At 35.1% G+C, this 21,254-nt stretch overlaps 1 protein-coding gene across 1 annotated transcript in view; it reads right to left on the reverse strand.

The window, feature by feature from the left end:
* Nucleotides 1–21,254, reverse strand: part of NEGR1 (neuronal growth regulator 1) — a 797,662-nt gene that overhangs the window by 187,400 nt on the left and 589,008 nt on the right. Inside the window, exon 5 of the mRNA XM_031034781.2 lies at nt 964–1,084. Within this exon, the coding sequence (XP_030890641.1) occupies nt 964–1,084 (121 nt within the window). The remainder of the gene's footprint in view (nt 1–963; nt 1,085–21,254) is intronic.

The raw sequence follows: 21,254 nt of genomic DNA on the forward strand, positions 1-21,254 counted from the left end.
CATATATATGTTGAACAGTGTGGAATTGCCAATATTTAGCTTTTTTGACTAAAAATGGCAGTTTCATATGGCCCAACCTAGCATTTTCTTGAACACATTCTTCCCTAGTTTTGAGGCAAAAAAAATATATATATATCTCTCTCTATATATATCTATCTATATATATATAGATATATATATATATATTCTAGATAATATCCTCCCCTCTGCATTACATCTTCCAGTTAACCCACAGGGGTCCCACGCTTCTTTGATAGCTTGGTAAGAGCAGCTGAAGAGGTCTGAATGAGCCTACTGGTTGAAAGTAAAGAGAAAGTAGTCAAGTCCTGTCTTCTCTTGTTCAATAGCTCTTGTCAAGGCTTTTCCTGGGGCTCCTCAAGGGGACAATCACATAGAGCTAAAGTTACAGTAGCCCTAAAATCCCCTTGGTTAGTCCTTTAACCATGTATTTTATCTCCTCTACAGGCCCTTTAGTGACAGAATATCTAAAACATAGTGTTCTATAAAATGAAATGTTAAAATGCCTTGCAGGAGAGTAAGGCAGGTGAAAGGGTTGAGACTTCTCAGGGAAGCCAGGCAGAGACAGCAGCTCCAATTGCTTTTGGAGTGCACTCATGAAAGCTGTGCCCAAGTTCTTTAAAAGCTGGTTTACTTCCCAAGTAAACATGGTTGCCAGCAAGAGCAATGGGGTACTGGTTCAGAAAGGAAGGGAGGAAATGAAATGTATCAGCGACATGGGATTTGCAGGCATTTCTGTGATCATATAAAACCAAAGTGGACATTTCTTCTAGATGCTATTAGCTACTCATCCCTCCCATGTGGGCCCCTTCAGTTTGCCTGCCTGCGAGGAGGCTGCTGAGAATCATTCAAGCCGGTTAAAGAAAGGGCTTCAGGTAAGTATCTGAAACACAAACACATTAGCTCAAAGTGCTTGAAACACAGTAATAATCACAAAGCCCTTACTTCTTCTCTCCTTTGTACCATTCAAAGGCCGGAGGCGGCACACCTGCACCTTCGCATCTTATCAATCCACTGCGTCCCGGGGCCACGGTGCCAGATTTAATTTCCTGAATTGTAGGAGCGACTGAAAAAGAAACAAACAAGCAAAGAAACTGGTGGGTAACTAAAACTACTCATCAGCAGAAGTATAACACACACATATTTTTATTCCTTCTATATTCAAAGCAATATTATGCCTGATGGGCCAATGCATCACATTTTCAGTGTTTTATGCTTCTGATACAAGACTAGTCATTTTCAGCTTCATTTTTCAAGTTGGACAATAGATGAATGTTCCCAAGGAGTGCAGAGTAAATGCAATACATTTTGGCCTTGCTTCCTGTTGGAAAAATGGCATTGTTGAGGGGAATACTTCATCTGTACTCCAGTCAAACTACACTCCCATAATAGTTCTCATTTATTGAGTGATCACTGGGAGCCAGTCACTGGGCTAGGTGCTTGATGGTCATGATTTCCTCACGTAATACTCTAAGCTAGATGGGATTATCCCAATATCAGAAATGTGAACACTGAAGCTCAGAGAGGTTAAATAATTTATCTAAGGTCACACAGCTACTTAGCTGCAGAATTTGGGCTTAATATTGGCATATTGACTTAGGCATATTGACTCAAAGCCTGACCTCTTTTCATTTTCCTGTGTTTTCTTCTGCCTGTTCCCTGCGCTTTAGCACGTTAGCGATACCTGAAATGCCATTCTTTTCCATTTCTACAGATGCAGCCTCAGTTAGGTGTCTCCATACTCTTTCCTGTTGCTCTGGTTGAAAATAGTTTTCCTTTCTCTCAATAGTTTATCTAAATCTCTCTCATACCATATACTTTCTATCTTGTATTGTAATTATTTATGGGTATGCCAGGCTGCTTGTTAGCTGCCTGAAGGCAGGGTGAGTATCTCGCTTATCTTTGCATGTTCAGAGATCAAAGCACACAAAATGATGCTTAAAAAGCTTCTTTGTAGCATAGCCACTCCTTTACTCATCAAATAGTTGTTGAGCCATCAATATATGCCAGATATTTCTCAAGGCAAAAAGCAGTCCATCCTTCTGATGTGATGAAGTTTATGTTCTAGATGGAGGGAGGTATGTGGAGACAGACTATAAGCAGTAAATAAATAATTTAAATAAAATGTTAGAAGGTGATTAGAAAGATGGGAAAAATAATTAGAGCAAGATAAGAGGAATATGTTCAAGGAATGGACTGCAATTTTATGTAGGGTTATCTGAGGAAGATTCATTGAGAAAGTGAGATTTACGTAAAGACTAGCTGTAGATCAGTGAGTTTGCTCTGTGGATATCTGGAGAAAGAGCCTTCCACGAAGAGGGAACAGCTAGCAGTAAGGCCGTGAGGCTGAGGCAAGCCTGGTTTGCTTGAAAAATACCAAAGATAACCATGTGGCTGAAGCAAAGAGAAAGAAGGGAGATTATCAGGAGATGGAGTGTGATGGTTAATTTTCTGTAAACTTGATTGCATCACAGTGTCCAGGTATTTGCTAAACATTATTTCTGGGTTTGTCTGGTTCTGTATGGAAATAACATTCAAATCAGTGGACTCAGTGAAGTGTATGGCCCTCTCCCATGTGGGTACATACCATACAGTCCATTGAAGGCCTGAATAGAACAGAAGGCAGAGGAAGGGAGAATTCCCCCCCTTCTCTGTCTGACTGCTTGAGGTAAAACCTTGGTCTTCTGCCCTCAGACTGAGATTTATACCGTTGGCTCCCCTGGTTCTCACTGGCATTCAGACTTGGACTGAACTATACCACTGGCCTTCCTGGGTTTTCACTTGCAGACACCAATTCGGGGGCCTTCTCAGCTTGCATAATCACGTGAGCTAGTCCTCATAATATAATCTCTTTGTGTGTGTGTGTGTGAGTGTGTGTGTGTGTAGGTAGATATGTATAAATATGTGTGTGTGTATTTATCTATCTAGACATCTATAGATTTATATATGTGTGTGTGTGTGTAGGTAGATATGTGTAAATATGTATGTGCATATTTATCTAGACATCTAAAGATTTACATACATGTGCGTGTGTAGGTAGATATGTGTAAATATGTATGTGCATATTTATCTATCTAGACATCTAAAGATTTACATACATGTGCGTGTGTAGGTAGATATGTGTAAATATGTGTGTATTTACCTATCTAGACATCTATAGATTTATAAATATATGTGTGTCTATTTCCATATAGAAATATATCCATATAGAAATGTAGATATATATATACACACATATATATTATTAGTTCTGTTTCTCTGGAGAACCGTGACTAATACATAAGGCCAAAGGAGGGAAGATCGGCCAAGGGCGATTTTAAGGACTTGGTTTTACTCTGAGTGAAATGGTGAACTACCATAGAAGAGAGATATAATCTGATGTTCATTTCAAAGGTATTTTGGCTGCTGTGTTGAGAAAAGACCATAGTGAGGCCAGAAGGGAAGCTGAGCTCTTGTAGGAAGCTGTTGCAGTAAGCAAGGCAAGTGATGCTGGCAGCTCAGGTTAGGGCAGCAGCACTAGAGGTAGTGAAAGTAATTGGCTTTGGAGTCTGTTGTGAAGTTGAAGCCAATAGGATTTTCCTAACAGATGTGAAAAAAAGAAACGAGTCCAGGGCGACTTCATCTGGCTTAACCGGAAGGTTGTAATACCCATTGCCTGAGATGGGTAAGACAATAAGTCGGTGAGTTTTGGAGAGAAGCATTAAGAGTTGTATGCATGTCATTTCTTTTGATAGATTTAATTTTTTAGAGCAGTTTTAGTTCACACAAAACTGAGTGGAAGGTAGAGAGATCTCCCATATACTCCTAGCCCCAATACATGCATAGCCTCTCTGTTATTGACATCCCCTACCACAACAGTACACTTGTTACAGTTGATGAACCTATATTGACACATCATTATCACCTAAAATGCATAGTTTACATTAGGTTTCACTCTGGGTGTTGTATATCATATGGGTTTAGAGGAAAGCATAATGACATATAACTATCATTATATCATACAAATTATTTTCACTGTTCTAAAAATCTTCTGTGCTCTGGCTCGCAATCTCTACCACCCCTCCACTCCTGGAAACCACTGATCTTTCTATTGTTTCCAAAGTTTTGCATTTTCCAGAATGTTATATAGTTGTAATCATAGAGCATGTAACCTTTTCAGGTTGGCTTCTTTCCCTTAGTGTTATGCATTTACGGTTCCTCCATGTCCTTTCATGGCTTGACGGATCAATTCTTTTCAGCACGGAATAAGATTCCATCATCTGGAAGTACCACAGTTTATTCATCCATTCACTTACTAAACAATATCTTGGTTGCTTCCAAGTATCGGCAATTATAAATGAAGCTGCTGTAAACATCCATGCGCAAGTTTTTGTGTACATAAGTTTTAAGTTCCTTTGAGTAAATACGAAGGAGTGCAATTGTTGGATCACATGATAAAGGCATGTTTAGTTTTGTAAGAAACTACCAAACTGTTTTCCAAAGTGGCTCTATCACATTGCATCCCCGCCAACAATGTATGAGCACTCTTGTTGCCCCACATCCTAGCCAGCATTTGGGGCTGTCAGTGTTCCAGATTTGGGTCATTCTATTATGTGTGTAGAGGTATCTCATTGTTTTAATTTGCATTTCATTGCTGACATATGACATGGAGCATCTTTTCATATACTTAATCGCTATCTGTATATATTTGGTGAAGGTTCTGTTAAGGTCTTTGGCCCATTTTTTAATTGGGTTGTTTATATTCTTATTGTTGAGTTTTAAGAGTTCTTTGTATATTTTGGATAGCCATCCTTTCTCAGATGTGCCTTTTACAAATACTTTTCCCCAATGTGTGGCTTGTCTTTTCAGACTCTTAATAGTGTATTTCACAGAGCCAAAATTTCTAATTGTAACGAACTCCAGCTTATCAATGATTTCCTCCATGGATGGTGCATTCCTTTTGGCGTTGCAGCTATATCTATCTTCTATCATAACTATCTTTTAGATATGCATATCTATTTTTATAAATATTTTCTTTTCTGTCAATCTTTTTAACATACTATATATTTGAAATAACACTATGGGAAAGTGTTCAACACAGCAGGAACCATGAAAATGCAAATACTAATTCATTCAAACAAATGACCTGAGTAAGTGTGCACTCTGGATATATTTTAGGTTTCTTTACAAAGTAATAAAAAAGTAGAGTTTAATGATTTTTCAATATGCAGTGAATATGAAAACTGTAAACACACTTACAACAGAACATTGCCTTTCCTTTCAAAAATACCCTAGGACATTCATCATTTTCTGTTAAGGGTGATACTTCACTTTGAAATTATAGCACCTCTATTTCTCTGTGGTATTTTTATTCTTAATAGTAAAAGTTCAATTTATAGTTCTGGAAAGAAACTTGCAAAGAAATGTTATTTTTATTAAAGTGCTTGCTAATAACTTGGTGAAAATAATAAAAAAAAGTGTTACCAAAGATATTTGAAGAAGAAAACATTATGACATAATACATATGCACATTTATATATGTATATACATAGTATATATGTAAATATATAATACATATTACATATATGTGTATATTTTTCTGTGTGTATATACGTCTATGTATTCATGTGTGTGTACGTTTACATATATACACAAATATATATATACACACTCACACAATATAAGAAATTATTTAATAAATTTAATTATCTTTGTAAAGCAAAATTCACATCTCCCCATGAAAGGCAATAAAATATACAAAAGACATCTATAAATAAAACTCCACTTATTTGTCAATTATTATGATACTTTTTTGCTTATGAGAGCCACAGGTAGGATTGTATTTCCCCTCTTGTTCTCAGAGGCTTTATTCTCAGGGGCTTTAATCTCTCTTTCTCTCCCTGTCACACTAAGAGGCCATAATCTTTTATAATATCCAACTATTATTGAAGATGAAATAACCATATGCAACAGGAGATCCATCACAAGCTTCTATTGATAACCTGGTTAGTTTAATTACTTTCTTGTTTGTCAAGGGGGCCATGACTCATTATAAACAAAACCATGAAATCCGGAACATTGCCTGAAAACCCATGCATAATGAACCAAAATAAAATCTAATTTGTCATTAAAAGGCTTTTATGCAGTTCTTTGTGCATATGGCTTAACACTAGGTGTTTTACCACACAAGTTAAAGCGACATGATCCTGTTGGCTAGAGGTTCACAGGCTCCTGTGATGGACACTAAAAATGGAAAGATACCTAAAATGTCATATGGAAGCACAGATGAAGAATGAGTCAAGAATTAACACTGTACGTAAGAAAAAGCCCTAAGAACAGTTTGTTTGTTAGAGAATTAAAGGGCTATGGGCTATGTGTAATCAATATGGAGAGGGGAGTCTGATGTAGATTTCATTTTGAGGTTAAAATTATACACTTGATCTTGAAGGCTCTATTGATTTTTCTTGGGGACATGAATGAACCCTTATTCATATTATTCTCCCTCTCTAAAAATGACTGTTCAAGAAGAAGTGGATTCATCCACTTATCTAGTCTTAATTCCTTTGTCACTTAAATATTTTTATTAGGGACCATGTTAATGAGAAAAAATGATATTCCTGGCCTTGTAGGGCTAACATTTTTGAGGGGGGGGGTGTATGTGTATGCATGTATATGCATGTCCAAGAGTGAGTAAGTAAATAAATAAATAGTAAGAAAGTTGTATGAACTGAGATGGGAATTGAGCATAGTGAAAGAAAAAGGAATGCTGAAATGTATTGTTTTCTGTGATGCAGTCATGGAGCCCTTTATTGATAAGGCAATATTTGAGCAGAAAACTGAATGATGAGAGAAAAGACATCATGTGGTCATCTGCAGTAAATTATTACAATAAAAGGAAACAGAAAAGTCAAAGGCCCTGAGTTGAGAGCATGCTTGAGGTGGAAACATGCTTAAAAGGTTTAAGTAGCAGCAAAATGGTCATCATGCCCTGAGCGGATAAGTGAGAGGAAGAATCCAGAAGAGAAGATTGGGCAGGCAGCTGGGGCTCAGATTCTGTAGAGTCTGGAAGTCCACGGTAAAGCCTTTGAATTTTGTTCTAAGGAGATGAGGTTTTGGAGATTTTGAGCAGAGTGACATGGCTTGATTAACTTTTTATAAATATTCTTTGGCTGCTGAGTAGATCATGGTCTGCAGAGAGGCAGGATGGGAAACAGGCAGAACTGCTAGGAGGCCGTTGTAGTAATTTTTAGGATGATGAGAAAGTCTTTGGCCAATCCATAAAAAAAGAAAGAATTGAGAGAAAATTTAATTAAATAGATCATTGGTCACATTGGACCTGAGTCAACTCATTTTAGTTAACTGGCAGTGACAGGACACTTTTAGTGAAATTCCAAGTTTAAATCATTCTGAACCCCATTACTTTGTGTAAATAAAATAGTTATATGGCCACAAAAATATCTGATTATACCTAGCAGGTTTCTTTTCTAGAGCACATCTCAGAGACTGTGATGTACATGTATGCCTTATGAATATTTTATAGTATGAAGCTTTTTCCAAACTTATGAGACCATGGAATTATAGAAGGTTTTATATTGAAGTTCTGTGGGCCTAATATTTCTTGGGATTTATTCTGGGTATGTTGGCCAGTGGGGCTAGTAGATGTCTAAGGTCTAGTCCACATCCTATATTATGTGATTCATGACTTTTCAGGTCAACAATGATCCCTGGTTCAACAGGTTTCTATGTGCTCATGAGCTATTATGCACTCATGAATTTTATGTGAGGAAAAGGCTGTGGTCATTTACATCATAAGGGATAGTTGCTTATTTGCTAGAAATACATACCTCACAACAATTATGATTAATTAAGTCTCAAACTGGAGCTATAACAAGGATTACAAGTATGGTTTAGCTAAGTTGTACAAAACACTCATTTTCCACTAAAAAAATGTTCTGAGTTTTAAGAAATCATATTGAGCCCTTCATAGAAGAGATAACCAAGTGGTAAATTCTGCATGATTGCCCCCAGAACCTATTTTTTTACCATCATATTCCATTGATCTGTGAATTTTGGCCCTGTAAGTTGCTTTTACAGGGAATGGGAGTGTAAAGATGGGCATTCTACATGTGTTTGTGTTTCTGGAACTATTTTTGTTTTTCTTTTTCATAAAGACAGTTTTTGTTTTGCTCAGATGTAACTTTTTTCAATTACACCAAAGTAGTAAAGAAAGTGATTACTTAAGCCTCTCAAATTCATAAGTACAATGGCATCCTTTGGAATAGAGTGATTTGTTGTACTGCTGAAATTTAGGAATAATGCCCTTATATCGAATTGTATATGGCTATGAGCTGAAGCAATTGCAAATTGAAATAAATAAATTTTAAAGAAATGTTACTAGACAGCTGTGGGGAACAGCAAAGAACAGATGTTGGGAAAAGCCAGCAGTGAAAGGGTCAAGAAGGGGTATTTAACACCTGTGTGATTAGATGCTCATAAAAGAGGAGTCTTCCCTTTTCATTTACTCAGTGGGATTATTTCCATTCATTGTTTAGCCAGTCATTTCAGGATGAAGATAATTAAAGGTTCTTCATCCAAAACTCCAGGCTCTGCAGGTGCAAGCAACAGAACCTCTGCACTTGGCACCCAATAAGCCTAATCAAGATTCAAGTTTTCTTAGTTACATGACAATAGCCACAAAGACCTTCTTCTTCTCTTGTCATTCTCAGTGGGAGCTTTGGTTTTGTACAAAGTCCTATTATCAAAAAGATGAGTGAATCCAAGAATTATTTCAATAGCCTTAGTGAATTGAGGTAGTTCAAATGAAACTCTATAGCTCCAAAGGCAAACAAATTTGACACCATACCTCTCCCTCAAAATGATGGACAATGCCGAAGGTGCCATATTAAATAGTTACAACAATAAAGAAGAGTGAAGAATAGTAAAGAGAAGTAAATCATGAGGAAATCTGTCCTATAGAAGCTATGTAGGAAAACATTGTGGTAAATAAGCATGTTGACCTTGGTCTAAATTCTAGAACTTGTGAGCTACACCAAAGAAGCCTCAGTCAAATAAACAGTCTTTGAAAAGAAATTAAGGTTTCCAGTACCTACCAGAAAACACATCATATAGGAAGTGCTCAATACACAATTGTTACAGATGCAGATGATGGTAGTTGAAAAATTTCTTCCTTGAAGATAGGTTGCACCTTAGGGTAAGGAATAATGACAATCTTTCAAAGGCTGTCATAGATCTCACTGAAATGAATCACTAGGTCAATAAACCCTTTCCATGAAGCAAATATTTCCTTGCCTTATGGACTAATTTGATCTTAAAGAAAGCTGAAAACTCCATGTTATTGCTAAGGGAAAATTTTTAAAAGTAATTTACCTAGCCAGATTTAAAAAAAAAAAAATCAAACTACTGAAATATAGTTGAAAAATAATCTTTATCACCTAAAGGACTTTCACATTGAATACACCTCTGCTCCCTTTTCACAGGGGATGAAAATAATACAGTTTGTAATGTATCTCCAGCTTCCCCAAGACCTTAAACATTTACACAGTCACAAAATAGAGCAGTGAAAAGGCTTTTCTTTGCAGCCAAACAAAAGTGGTTGTAACATTCAGTACCTGAGTTACTTAACCCTTCTAAACTCCAGTTTTCTCATCCATAAAATAAATAGTGCCTACTTCATAGGATTGCTATATGGACAACATAAAACACTTTATGGAGGCCCAGAAATAAACCCACAATATAGGGTCAATTAATCTTCAACAAAGAAGGCAAGAATATGTACTGGGAAAAAAGATAGTCTCTTCAAAGTGTTAGGAAAACTGGACAGCTACATGCAAAAGAATGAAAGTGGACCACTTTCTCACACCATACACAAAAATAAACTTAAGATGGATTAAGAACCTAAATGTGAGACCTAAAAGCATAAAAATCCTAGAAGAGAGCACAGGCAGTAATTTCTATGACATTGGCCATAACAACATCTTCTAGATATATCTACCAAGGAAAGGGAAACAAAAGCAAAAATAAACTATTGGGATTTCATCAAAATAAAAAGCTTCTGAATAGCAAAGGAATGACCAACAAAACTAAAAGGCAACCTACTGAATGGGAGAAGATATTTGCAAATGATGTCTGATAAAGGGTCAATATCCAAAATATATAAGGAACTTATACAACTCAACACCCAAGACCCAAATAATCCAATTAAAAAATGGGCAGAAGTCATGAACAGACAGTTCTACAAAGAAGACATACAGATGGCCAACAGACACATGAAGTGATGCTCAACATCACTCACCATCAGGAAAATGCAAATCAAAACCACAATGACATATCACCTGTCAGAATGGCTAAAATCAAAAGCTCAAGAACAACAAGTGTTGATGAGAATGTGGAGAAAAAGGAACCCCCCTGCACTGTTGGTGGGAATGCAAACTAGCATAGCCACTGTAGAAGACTGTATGGAAGCTCCTCAAAAAATTAAAAATAGAACTACCCTGTGATCCAGGTATCACGCTACTGGGTATTTACCCAAAAAATACCAATACACTAATTCAAAGGGAAATATTCACCCCAATGTTTATTGCAGCATTATTTACAATAGCCAAATTATGGAAGCGGCGCAAGTGTCCACAGATAGATGAATGGATAAAGAAGATGTGGTATATATAATGGAATATTATTCAGCCAAAAAAAAAAGAATGAAATCTTGCCATTTGCAACAACATGGATGGAGCTAGAGAGTATAATGCTAAGCGAAATAAGCCAATCAAGGAAAGACAAAAACCATATGATTTCACTCATATATGGAACTTAAGAAACCAAACAAATGAACAAAGGAAAAAAAAAAAAGAGAGACAAACCAAAAAACAGACTCTTAACTATAAAGAACAAACAGAGGGTTACCAGAGGGGCAGTGGGTGGGGGATAGTGAAATAGATGATGGGATTAAGAGTACACTTATCTTGATGTGCACTGAGTAATACATGGAATTGTAGAACCATTATATTGTACATCTGAAACTAATATAACATTATATATTAACTACACTGGAATTAAAAACAAAAACAAAAACAAACTTTATGAAAAGTGCTACCTTAGTGCTTCGCACTGAATTAGCAGCCAATAAAAACATTAGCTATTATTAAACAGGTATTATTACTAGTGAATAGGATATCACAGTTATGCTCCCTTTTAAGAACATGACATCATGATAAGATATGGATAGAAAAGGAACTGATTTTTTAAAAATTCACTGTCTTGGTATGGCAAGCATGTGATTAATTTAATTAAAAGCTGTACCAGTATCACTTCTTACTTTCCCAGAATTCCATCCATACCCTGCTTTTTAATTGTAGTTAACCAAAAAAATCTTCTCTGAAAGACATTTGTGGTAGACCTTGTCTAATTTCTCAATGACCAAAAAGTAAGAGGCTTGGGTTCAATAATGTGATAGAACATCAAAAGTGTATGGAACACAAAGGTGTTCTTTCTAGAAAGATATGCAATTGTGGACATTCTTTATGTGTTAGGGCATATAAAAGATCAATGTATCGATTCAGTTAAGCTTATGATGAGATCATTTTCTCTTTCACATGGAAGACAATGAAAAGTGGAATTTCACATTAAATTCACATGAATTTCACATGAAATTGACTTCAGTGGTTTTATTAAAGGCTCAATATCCATCTTAGTGTACTAAGCTGTGATCTCTGATACCCTTATGTTTGCACAGGAGCATAAAAAGCCAAATACTTTGTAAAAAAATCCAGAGCTAAGATATATAACTGCATAGTAAGTCTGACTTTAGGGGCATTGGTGAAGGTCCTTGCACTGTCCCCCTAAACACTCAAAGAAATATCTGTGCATTGTTTAAAACTACAACATAAAGGATTCTTTTCCTAAACTCATGGTGTAATGCTATTATAATATTTAAATCTTTCAAGGAGGTTAAATATACTTAAGCTTTCATTAGTCATTTATATTGTGGTGTGAATGATCAGATAGTGTCTTGATTATGAGTGTACATCTGTTAGAGGCCATTGAAGGATGGATGGTTGGGTTATCTGTGACTCATGAAGAAGTAGATAAAAGAACAGTAAGGAATTAAAGGATTATATATATAATGAGGAGTTTGTTGGTGCTTAGGCAGAATTCATTCATATCATGTTTTTGGCAAGGGTCAGCAGTAATAAAATTACAGCTTGAAGTAGCTGTCCCCTTATAGTCAGCAATGCTCACTTCAGTGATGCATCCACTGTAAAATGTCAGATTTCTTGGGCCACCAGCTGTATCAATAGGAATTAAATGGTTCACTGTTTTCCTAGTTGTTCACCAAACTTTCTTTCTTTAGACTTTATTCATGATTTGATCTCTTCTCTGTTGTCAGTCATGCTGAAATTATAGCTGAATGTGATTGACTTGGATACAGTGGACAAGTCTGTAAGAATTTTGAAGCTGGGACTCTCCAAAGGCATCTCTATTCTCAGCACGTACGATCTTGCAACACAAGTTGCACATCAGTATAAACCTTCCGAGTCCCTAAATGTTTGCATGCATTCTTTTCATGTTGAAGTGATTATGAATTTCCTGATATAAAAATTATTGCTTAATGAATCCCTCCAAAATAAAGATTAGAAGAGGTTCAGATGCTCTCTTTAGATTGCTTGTAAAACATGAAAATATTCTTGGGAATCTTTTTCTCATGGGGAAAATCTTCTAGCTATATTAATCAGTCAAGATATGTTGTTTAAGCTTCTATTATGTTTATTGTTATGTTTTAAGTCATGGTACATTTTCAAAGAATAGAATCGATCTGTGAGAATACAAATAAACTAGACGTATAAATTTAAGACTTTTTTGCAGTCAATCAATGTAAAATGATACCAATAAAGATGTATTTGGTAATAGATGGGGAAAACATTGGTGGAATTTTTCCTCAGGCTAATTCTCACCAGATCAAGTTTCCCTCTGACTTCAGGGCCAGTTTCCTCCAAGGATCTACTAGTAAACCCAAAGGCACCAGGGAGCCTTGGGCTGGTATGGCTTCTGCCCTCTGCAGATCAATCACTGAATCAGATTTCTTAGTTGACTAAATGGTTTATTATTCTTGTTTCTGAGGCTTCAATAATCTTAAAATAGCACATTAAAAAAGTTGATTAAAATTCAGTTATTAAAATTATTTAATTCTGAAAGATGAATAATTCATATTGCTAATATATTCCAAAGAATTACTTTCCAAACACATTACTTTCCTCTCGGAGGAAGAGAAAAGAAAGCTTTCAGTAGCTAGGGGAAAAAAAAGGGAAATTAAGAAAAAAAATTATATTATAGAAATATAGTTGTAAAACTACCTTTTCTTCTTGCTCACTGCCCTCAAATGCATGAGGGTAAATGTTAGAAGTCTAGCAAGACTATAGGAAAGGTGTTAAGTGAATGACATTTTTCAAAACTATATGCACAGGTTCCTAAACTGAATCACTTCTACCTCTCCATTTATTTTGAGGTGGCAATCAGCTGTGTGCTCAGACCTGCATCCTGGAGTTTGTACTGTTACAGAATTTCTATATGGTTCAGAGAGTAAAGTAACAGAGGTCATGACTGTGAAACAGATGTGCTTTATCCATCAACTTGCTCTGAACTTATGAACAAGGAGAAAAACAACAGAGCAGGAAGTGATACTGGTTGTGGAATTGAGAGGTAATTTTTCTTCCCATCTGAAAAACACAGTTTTAGATACTTCTGTTTATGGAGAAAGAACGCTAGATAGAGCAAACACAGTAAGTAGTAACTAAGAGCCAAAGAATAAGGAGACATAAAGTAGGAGAGACATTTACCTACAAATAATGTATCTTAGAGAAACAAAAAGATGTGGGAGGAGGGATGGCAGAAAAACTGTAATTTTCATAAACAATAGTACAGGTGTATTTGAAACTAAGAATGTTTAACAAGCGAAAATATGTCATCCTCCCTAAAATGATTAAATAAGACTTGGTAGGAGAAAATTCTGCCTAACAGCAAAAGTAATTTGACAACTGAAGGGTGTGTCAGGAAAGGGAAAGTCTGACAGACAAATAAGAAATTCCGTGTCAGCAAGAGTAGCACATAAATAAATTATTAGAGAAAATGTTTAGGCTCTTCCCTCTTCTGCTCAGAAATATATATATGCCTAAAATGCAGCTGATACCCTCCTTATAATCTCAGTCTTATTTACTGCCTCTTATGTCAAAATCACTAGATTCCTCACTATTTATTGCTCTCATCCTGCAAAACTTATCTGTGCATTTGATGAACAGTTACTATTGCCATTTCATCAATGTCATTACAAAACATTTCCAAGTCTTGAGAGACTGTAATCTTGTAGATTCTGTCTTTAAAATGCATCTCATCACTCCTTACCACCGCATAGCTATCATGCTAGTGCAAGCCAGCATGACCTCTGGCTTGAAATATTGAAGTTTCCTAACTGGTCCCCCTACTTCTGCCCTTGCTCTCCATTAATTTACTCAGCGCTATTGGTCATACTCAATATAGCAGCCATAGTGTTTCTATTAAAACAAGTAAAATCCTCATTCTTTTTTTTTTTTTTTTTAAGATTTTATTTATTTATTCAGAAGAGACAGAGAGAGAGATGAGAGGGAGAAGCAGGCTCACCGCTGAGCAGGGAGCCGGATGTGGGACTTGATCCCAGGACCCTGGGATCATGACCTGAGCCAAAGGCAGACGCTCAACCATCTGAGCCACCCAGGCGCTCTCAAATCCTCATTCTTGCTACTATACAACCACGCCCTGGCTTCCCCTTTCATTCGGAATTACAAGTCAAATTCATTACAGTGGTCCACAAAACCGTAAACCATCTGACTCTCCTGCCTTCTCTCTGGCCACATTTGTGTTCACTATCTTTCTTGCCGAATCTTCTCTGGCCACAATGAACTTCCTGATATTCATGGAACATATACCAAGAATGTCCCTACTTGAGGTTCTTTATAACTTGGTACTTCCTCAGGCTGAAATACTCAACCTTCAGATGTCTTCATTTCTTGCTTGCATCCACATTGCCTCCAGTTTGTGCTCCAATTTCACCATATTGAAGAGGACTTCCCTGTCCCTCTATATAAAATAATACATCTATTCCCTTACCTTACAACTCCTTTCTTAGACATCCTCATTGTTCTCTGTATCAACAATTTCCATCTGACATAGTATATGTTTACTTTTTTATTTGCTCATTGTCTCTTTTCCCTCCCTGGAAAGTACAATCCATGAGGAAACAGTTTTGTTTTGTTCAACGATATATCCTAGACTAGTGCCTGGAACATAGCAGGCACTCAATAAAAAATACAAGATATATTATTGCTGTTGAATGAATAAAAACTAAAACAACCATTCAATTCTCTGTTACAAAAATATAGCATATCTTGATGTAAGTCAAGGCAGATGTCATAGTGTCATTTCTCTGCTGAGTAGAAAATTTCTGTAGCATTACCATTTGTCTGTTTAAAATCTCTAATATTATCTGCCTATAAAATAAATAATTCAAGGTCTGCAAATATATCACCTTAGTGTTTTTGGTAAGTTTTGCTCTATAATAATACCTTGTGTTTTTTCATCCCTTCATACTGAATTAGATTAATATATATCTATGTGTGGATATATATATTTTTAATATATAATAAACATTTTATATACTTCTATAGTATATATATAAATATGTGCTATATTATATATGTAATTAAATTTAATGTATTCCTTAGAGTACTTAGATATGATTTATAATAAATCATCTGAAATTAAATGGTTAATTTTACTGTTTCATTTTTATATATTAACAGTATCACATGTAACACTATATAACTCGGCACTAAAATACAATATAGATGGGTGCTGAGTTGTAGAAAAAATTCAAGCAGTATGTCTATCACATCCCCTGATATACTTTAGTTCAGAAAGCAATCACAGATAAACTTTAGGCTTATTCCCTGTTTTACTTAGCCATTGCCACAATAATACCATGTAAGAAATAACCACTACAACTTAGTGACAGGTATCACTATTGATTTCTCACTCATGTGTCTTACTCTATGTCATATCTGTAATGCCAATTAGTCAAAGCAGTCATATAGTCAAGTCTGTCATCAGTGGGGCCAGGAAATATTCTACGTACATTTGGAGGGGGATGGGAGATAATTTTGCCAAGGAATTATCCAGACCATTACTCGTAGGTAGAATTTTCCAAAGACATTCAGGCTCAAAGTCTCTTCCATACCAAAGCCAAAGAGAGCTCCATGGGTCTGCCTTGAAAAGGAAATTTGTTTCATCTTCTGCTAAGGAAATGGAGTGTCTGAAATGAATTGTGGATTTCAGAGTGATTTAATGTGAGGGATATCTGACTGAAGATCTACCGCAGAGAACAGAACTGCCATGGGAACCAAAAGGATAGCAAGTACTATGCAAACCAAGTACTGTGGAAAAGTAGCATGTCAGGAAGGTGTTATTAGAGCACCCAGAAAGGTTGATATGAGGACCCACCCTAGGAAGACTCCCTACTTCTTCAGCTTCCATAAATGAGATGCATTTGAGAATTGGAAGATATTTTTCCATGTTCATATGACATCTACGGATTCAATATTTATTCTGAGTTATTGTCTCTTCTCTTATTCATTAATTTACTCAGTGCTATTGGTCAAGGATATATTAAAATGGTTCTCAGAGAAGCTCAGGGCTCTAGTGAAATTAGGAACTGGCTAATAATGTGTCATAAACTTTTGTTTCTCTAAGGAAGGCCTCGCCCAGTATGAGGAAAATGGCAGACACTTCAAATGTTCGTTGAAGAAATGAATGTGATGAATGAATGAACTCTATAAAACACTGTGATTCTATGATCTTGCTAAAATTTATACTCCAGGCTTCTTCAACTTAATACAGTTAAATTCTAATGAGTTACATTCAGTGTTAATGGCTTTATTAGGTTCATGTAATACATAAGTGATACTTAAAGACATTCATACTATATGGCCAAATGTTGATATCAATGGCATTTCCTAATAATGTACATTTCTTAAAGAATTTCTTTAATAAATTAATTTTTAGTGGGGAGAGATATGGAAATAGCAGAATTTCTGGGCGTATTTCACCTAAAATTTAAACTAAAGCTAATAATTTCTCTAAAAAAGTTGTACATTCTAGACATAAAGTGCTCTATTTTGATCAAATAAATGGATATGCCTGCTAAGGAAAGGAGTATTTATTTTAACTAGAAATCTTTGTTATTAGTTGAATCTGAAACATATATATGAATCCAAACAACTTATTTACTTTGTGTGTAAGTTGCAAGATCTGAGTACAGTCCCTCCTTATTCACATTTCACAACCTCCAGTGGATGCCTGAAATCTTGGATAGTATAAAACCGACGTAGACTATGTTTTTCCCATACATATATACCTATGATAAAGTTTAAGAATTAAGCAGAGTAAAGGATTAATGACAATACTTCATAATAAAATAGAACAATTATAATGATATACTAAAATAAAATATCTCTCAAAATATCTTACCATACTATATTGACCATTATTCTTCCTGTAATGATGTAAGATGATAAAGTGCCTATGTGATGAGATGAAGTGAGGTGAATGATGTAGGTAGTGTGTTCAGTGTTAGGGTACTAAGACCTTCTGATCACATGTCAGAAGGAGGATATTGTACTTCCAGACCATGGTTGACCATGGGTAACTGAAACCCTGGAAAGTGAAACTGCAGATAAAAGGGGACTATTGTATAAGATAGAAAGTTGATGTATGTGTGTGTATATATATATATATAGATATGTATATATGTATACTGGGCATACTGGAAACTGTTTATGTGTTTGTTTATAAAAGACACAGGGTAGATGGTTTTCAGAACAATGTTAGAAGTAGTAATATGTGCTGCTTCTTTGTCATTTTGGCTAAATGCTCAGTTTAGTATTTCTGCCTGAATTTGAGTTCACCATTTTTTAAATGGAAATTCACAGTTGGAGGCAAGTATGATTATACTGTAAAAAGTGTAAAGACTGGTCAAGATAATGCTCCCCATTGAGTCTATTATCTTCAAGCTCTTTCCAGTGTGTTCCACTATGTGCCCCATGAAATAATGGTCCATCATGGTTTTTATGATTTTCTTACTCACGTAATCCTATGAGGTGGCTTCATAATAGCATCAAATAAAACTATTTCAGTGTGTTTTGTGGTGTGTGTGTGTGTGTGTGTGTGGTTTGTGTGGTGTGATTTAGCTCTGTTTCTTCCAAAATGGAAATAAGTCTGCTTTTGGTAACTGAACCAAATGTTTCCAGGGCATTTTAAATGCATAATTCATAAAAACCAAAAATGGTAAAACAATGCATAGACTCTACTAGCATTCATTTAGCTATGGAAAATATGCAAAAACACTAGGTAGAGCAGGTTTTGTCTTTTAACATTTTAATGAGCTTTGGGACTTTCATGCATATTAGTTATGTTGCCCTAATTACTCATTATAATTCTAATGTGCATTTTATATTTAATTACAATGCTTATAAAGATTTGGTATGGACAGTAAATTATTATAACTAGCATGTGCATAATGATTATGAACTGAATTTATTAACTTTTATACCAGCATTTAGTGTGGGTAACTTTCATTTTCACCTTGGTGATTAACCACATTGTCTGATTAAACAAATATTTGTGTGGAATTAATTGTAAATGACAAAGAGCAGTGCCCAAATTTTGCTTTTTGCTGATTTTCATCAAATTTTATTTTTAGTTTTCTTAGCTTATTTCATTGCTAGACAAGCTCATTTCAAAATGTTAAAGTTAAGTATTATTATTTTTCTTAATTATTTAAAAGATTTTAGGCCTGATAAGACATTTCATCAGAGAGCCCAATATCAGATGATTAGAAGCTTTCTGCTACGGCAGGTGAAGCTAAGTGGTTTCTCTGAGATGTCAGCTCATACACATCCTAAATGTAAAGGTATGCATTTAAAAAATAATAATTTTCACATTTTGTAAACATGAACAATACTGTCTTCTATCAACAAGAATTTCTCTTCCCATTTGGCAAAATGCATTTCCGCAAGTCTTAGATGTTAATTCTTTGCCAAATTGTTCTTATTAAAAAAAAAACAACAACACAACAGCTCCAGATCAATTTCCCATCCTTGAAATTTAGCACAGGGCTCTGTATCAAGTGGGCAATCAATACATGTTAATTGATAATTAGGATGATAATAAGGTTTTCTTGTAAAAATTCACATTCACTTAGAGGGAAATAAAAATAACAAGAACTTGAATGTGAATGAAATTATAACTTTATCAGATGAAGTCTGTATTTTTGGACTCTAGATAGTGTTATTCCTAACCCAGGTAATATTTACTTTCAAAGAACAAAGGAGGGTAAGAAAGACAAAGGTCAGACAAGAATTAGTGAGGAGGTTTTTATCTGAAAAATTCCTTTATACAGTGTAGCAGTTAAGAGCTCTGTATGAAGAATTCATTTAGAATCTTAGCTTAAGACCAGTTACTAGTTGTGGGATGCTGGGCAAATACAACATTTTAAAACTTTAATTCCTTCCTCTGTAATACAGGGATGACACAATCTAAATACAAATCAAAAAAACTTGTGGCAATTCAATAAAGAGGTTGTGTATGAAGAAAGGGTACAAGGAAGTCCTGGCATATAATGAGCATTTGAAAATTTGAAACTGTGAGGCGCTATCACACAAATGTTCCTGCCACCCTGATTCAAAGTGATTGTTTATTTTGCAGAGCAATGTAGGTAGCTAACATTCATCTTCTTGAACTCGTCCAGTATCATTTATCCACTAATAAATGTGGTGGTATGTATGTATGTACATATATAATTATGTAGGCATACATGTATTAGATATTCATTTATATATAGGTACATAAGTATATATCTATACATTTGCATAGATTTTTTAATTAAAAACCATTAATTTGTTATCAGTTGACCACTTAGGATATAGATATAATAATCTCATATACCATCCCATTGTTTACTGTGTACTGGAATTGCTGGTTCAGTCTTTGAATTACTGTCATGAAAACAATCATCTATAGACTTGTATGACACTAAATTAATATATAAATATTAATTTATATCAAATTATATTAATTGATATCATTGAATTTCTATAAGTATTAATAATAAAGTCATTGTATTATTTTATGCAAACTATAATATACAACTATATACAGAAAAATATACATACAGCTATGTAGTAATATAGTGTATCATTACTTAAAAAGTAATGCTATTATCTCCTTTAGTACATTGTAGTCTCTAAGGTAGAATTTATTCCTTAGTTACTTTTTTTTCTGTAAATAGCAAATATTTATTGAGTATTTATTGCATGTCAGATACTATGTTATGGCCTTAGCAGCTAGAACTATGCCTTACACATAATAAATCTTTGTAATCTGAGAGAATAGATGAGTGAATTATAGTTTGCCTACTGTATAGTCTATTGACTTATGGGAAAGCTTTTTCAAGATTATTTTCCATTTAGTAGGCTGTGTCTAAGACGGGAACATAATGAACTGATAGGTGAAATTTCCTACCAATCCATTAAATATTTTCATGGCAAGATTCTCTGAAATTTATTTAATTTCATGAATTAATAAGATATTTTGTTAATAAATAAACATAACCACATACCTCTTTTAAAGTATTTCTAACAAGATTTAATTCTAAAATCTTAAATTTCTTTGAAACTGAGCTTGGGACAAATTGTATATTATTTGTGGTAATATGGCCATACTAGAGTCAATAAAAATGCTTCCTGTTTATCACCCATATTTTTGTCATCCATGCATTTCATCCAACATGCCCCTGGTCTAGAAATGAAATGTTAACACGAGGAGCTCTCCAGTAACCTACCCAGTGGTGCTCATGGGGGAAACAAAATGAACTAAACCGACAGACTCCAGGAGCTGCCACCAATATCCCACATACGAACTTGGAATCAAAGTAGAGTGTGGGAGACAGTTGCAAAGAGTATCGAACTCGCACTCAAGAGCCATTCAGTTCTGCCTCCAGGGATGGTACACCTATGCTCTCTGACAAGTCTATTGTCACTACCAATCTCCTATTTGGTTAAGACAATTTGCGTCTTTCTGCTAAAGATTAACGACTTAAATCTATGTAAAGAAATGTCTTTTTTTTTTTTTTTAAGATTTTATTTATTTATTTATATGAG

The sequence above is a fragment of the Leptonychotes weddellii genome, chromosome 4 (genome assembly GCF_054177405.1).
Source record: "Leptonychotes weddellii isolate Sample4059 chromosome 4, ASM5417740v2, whole genome shotgun sequence".
NCBI lineage: Eukaryota > Metazoa > Chordata > Mammalia > Carnivora > Phocidae > Leptonychotes > Leptonychotes weddellii.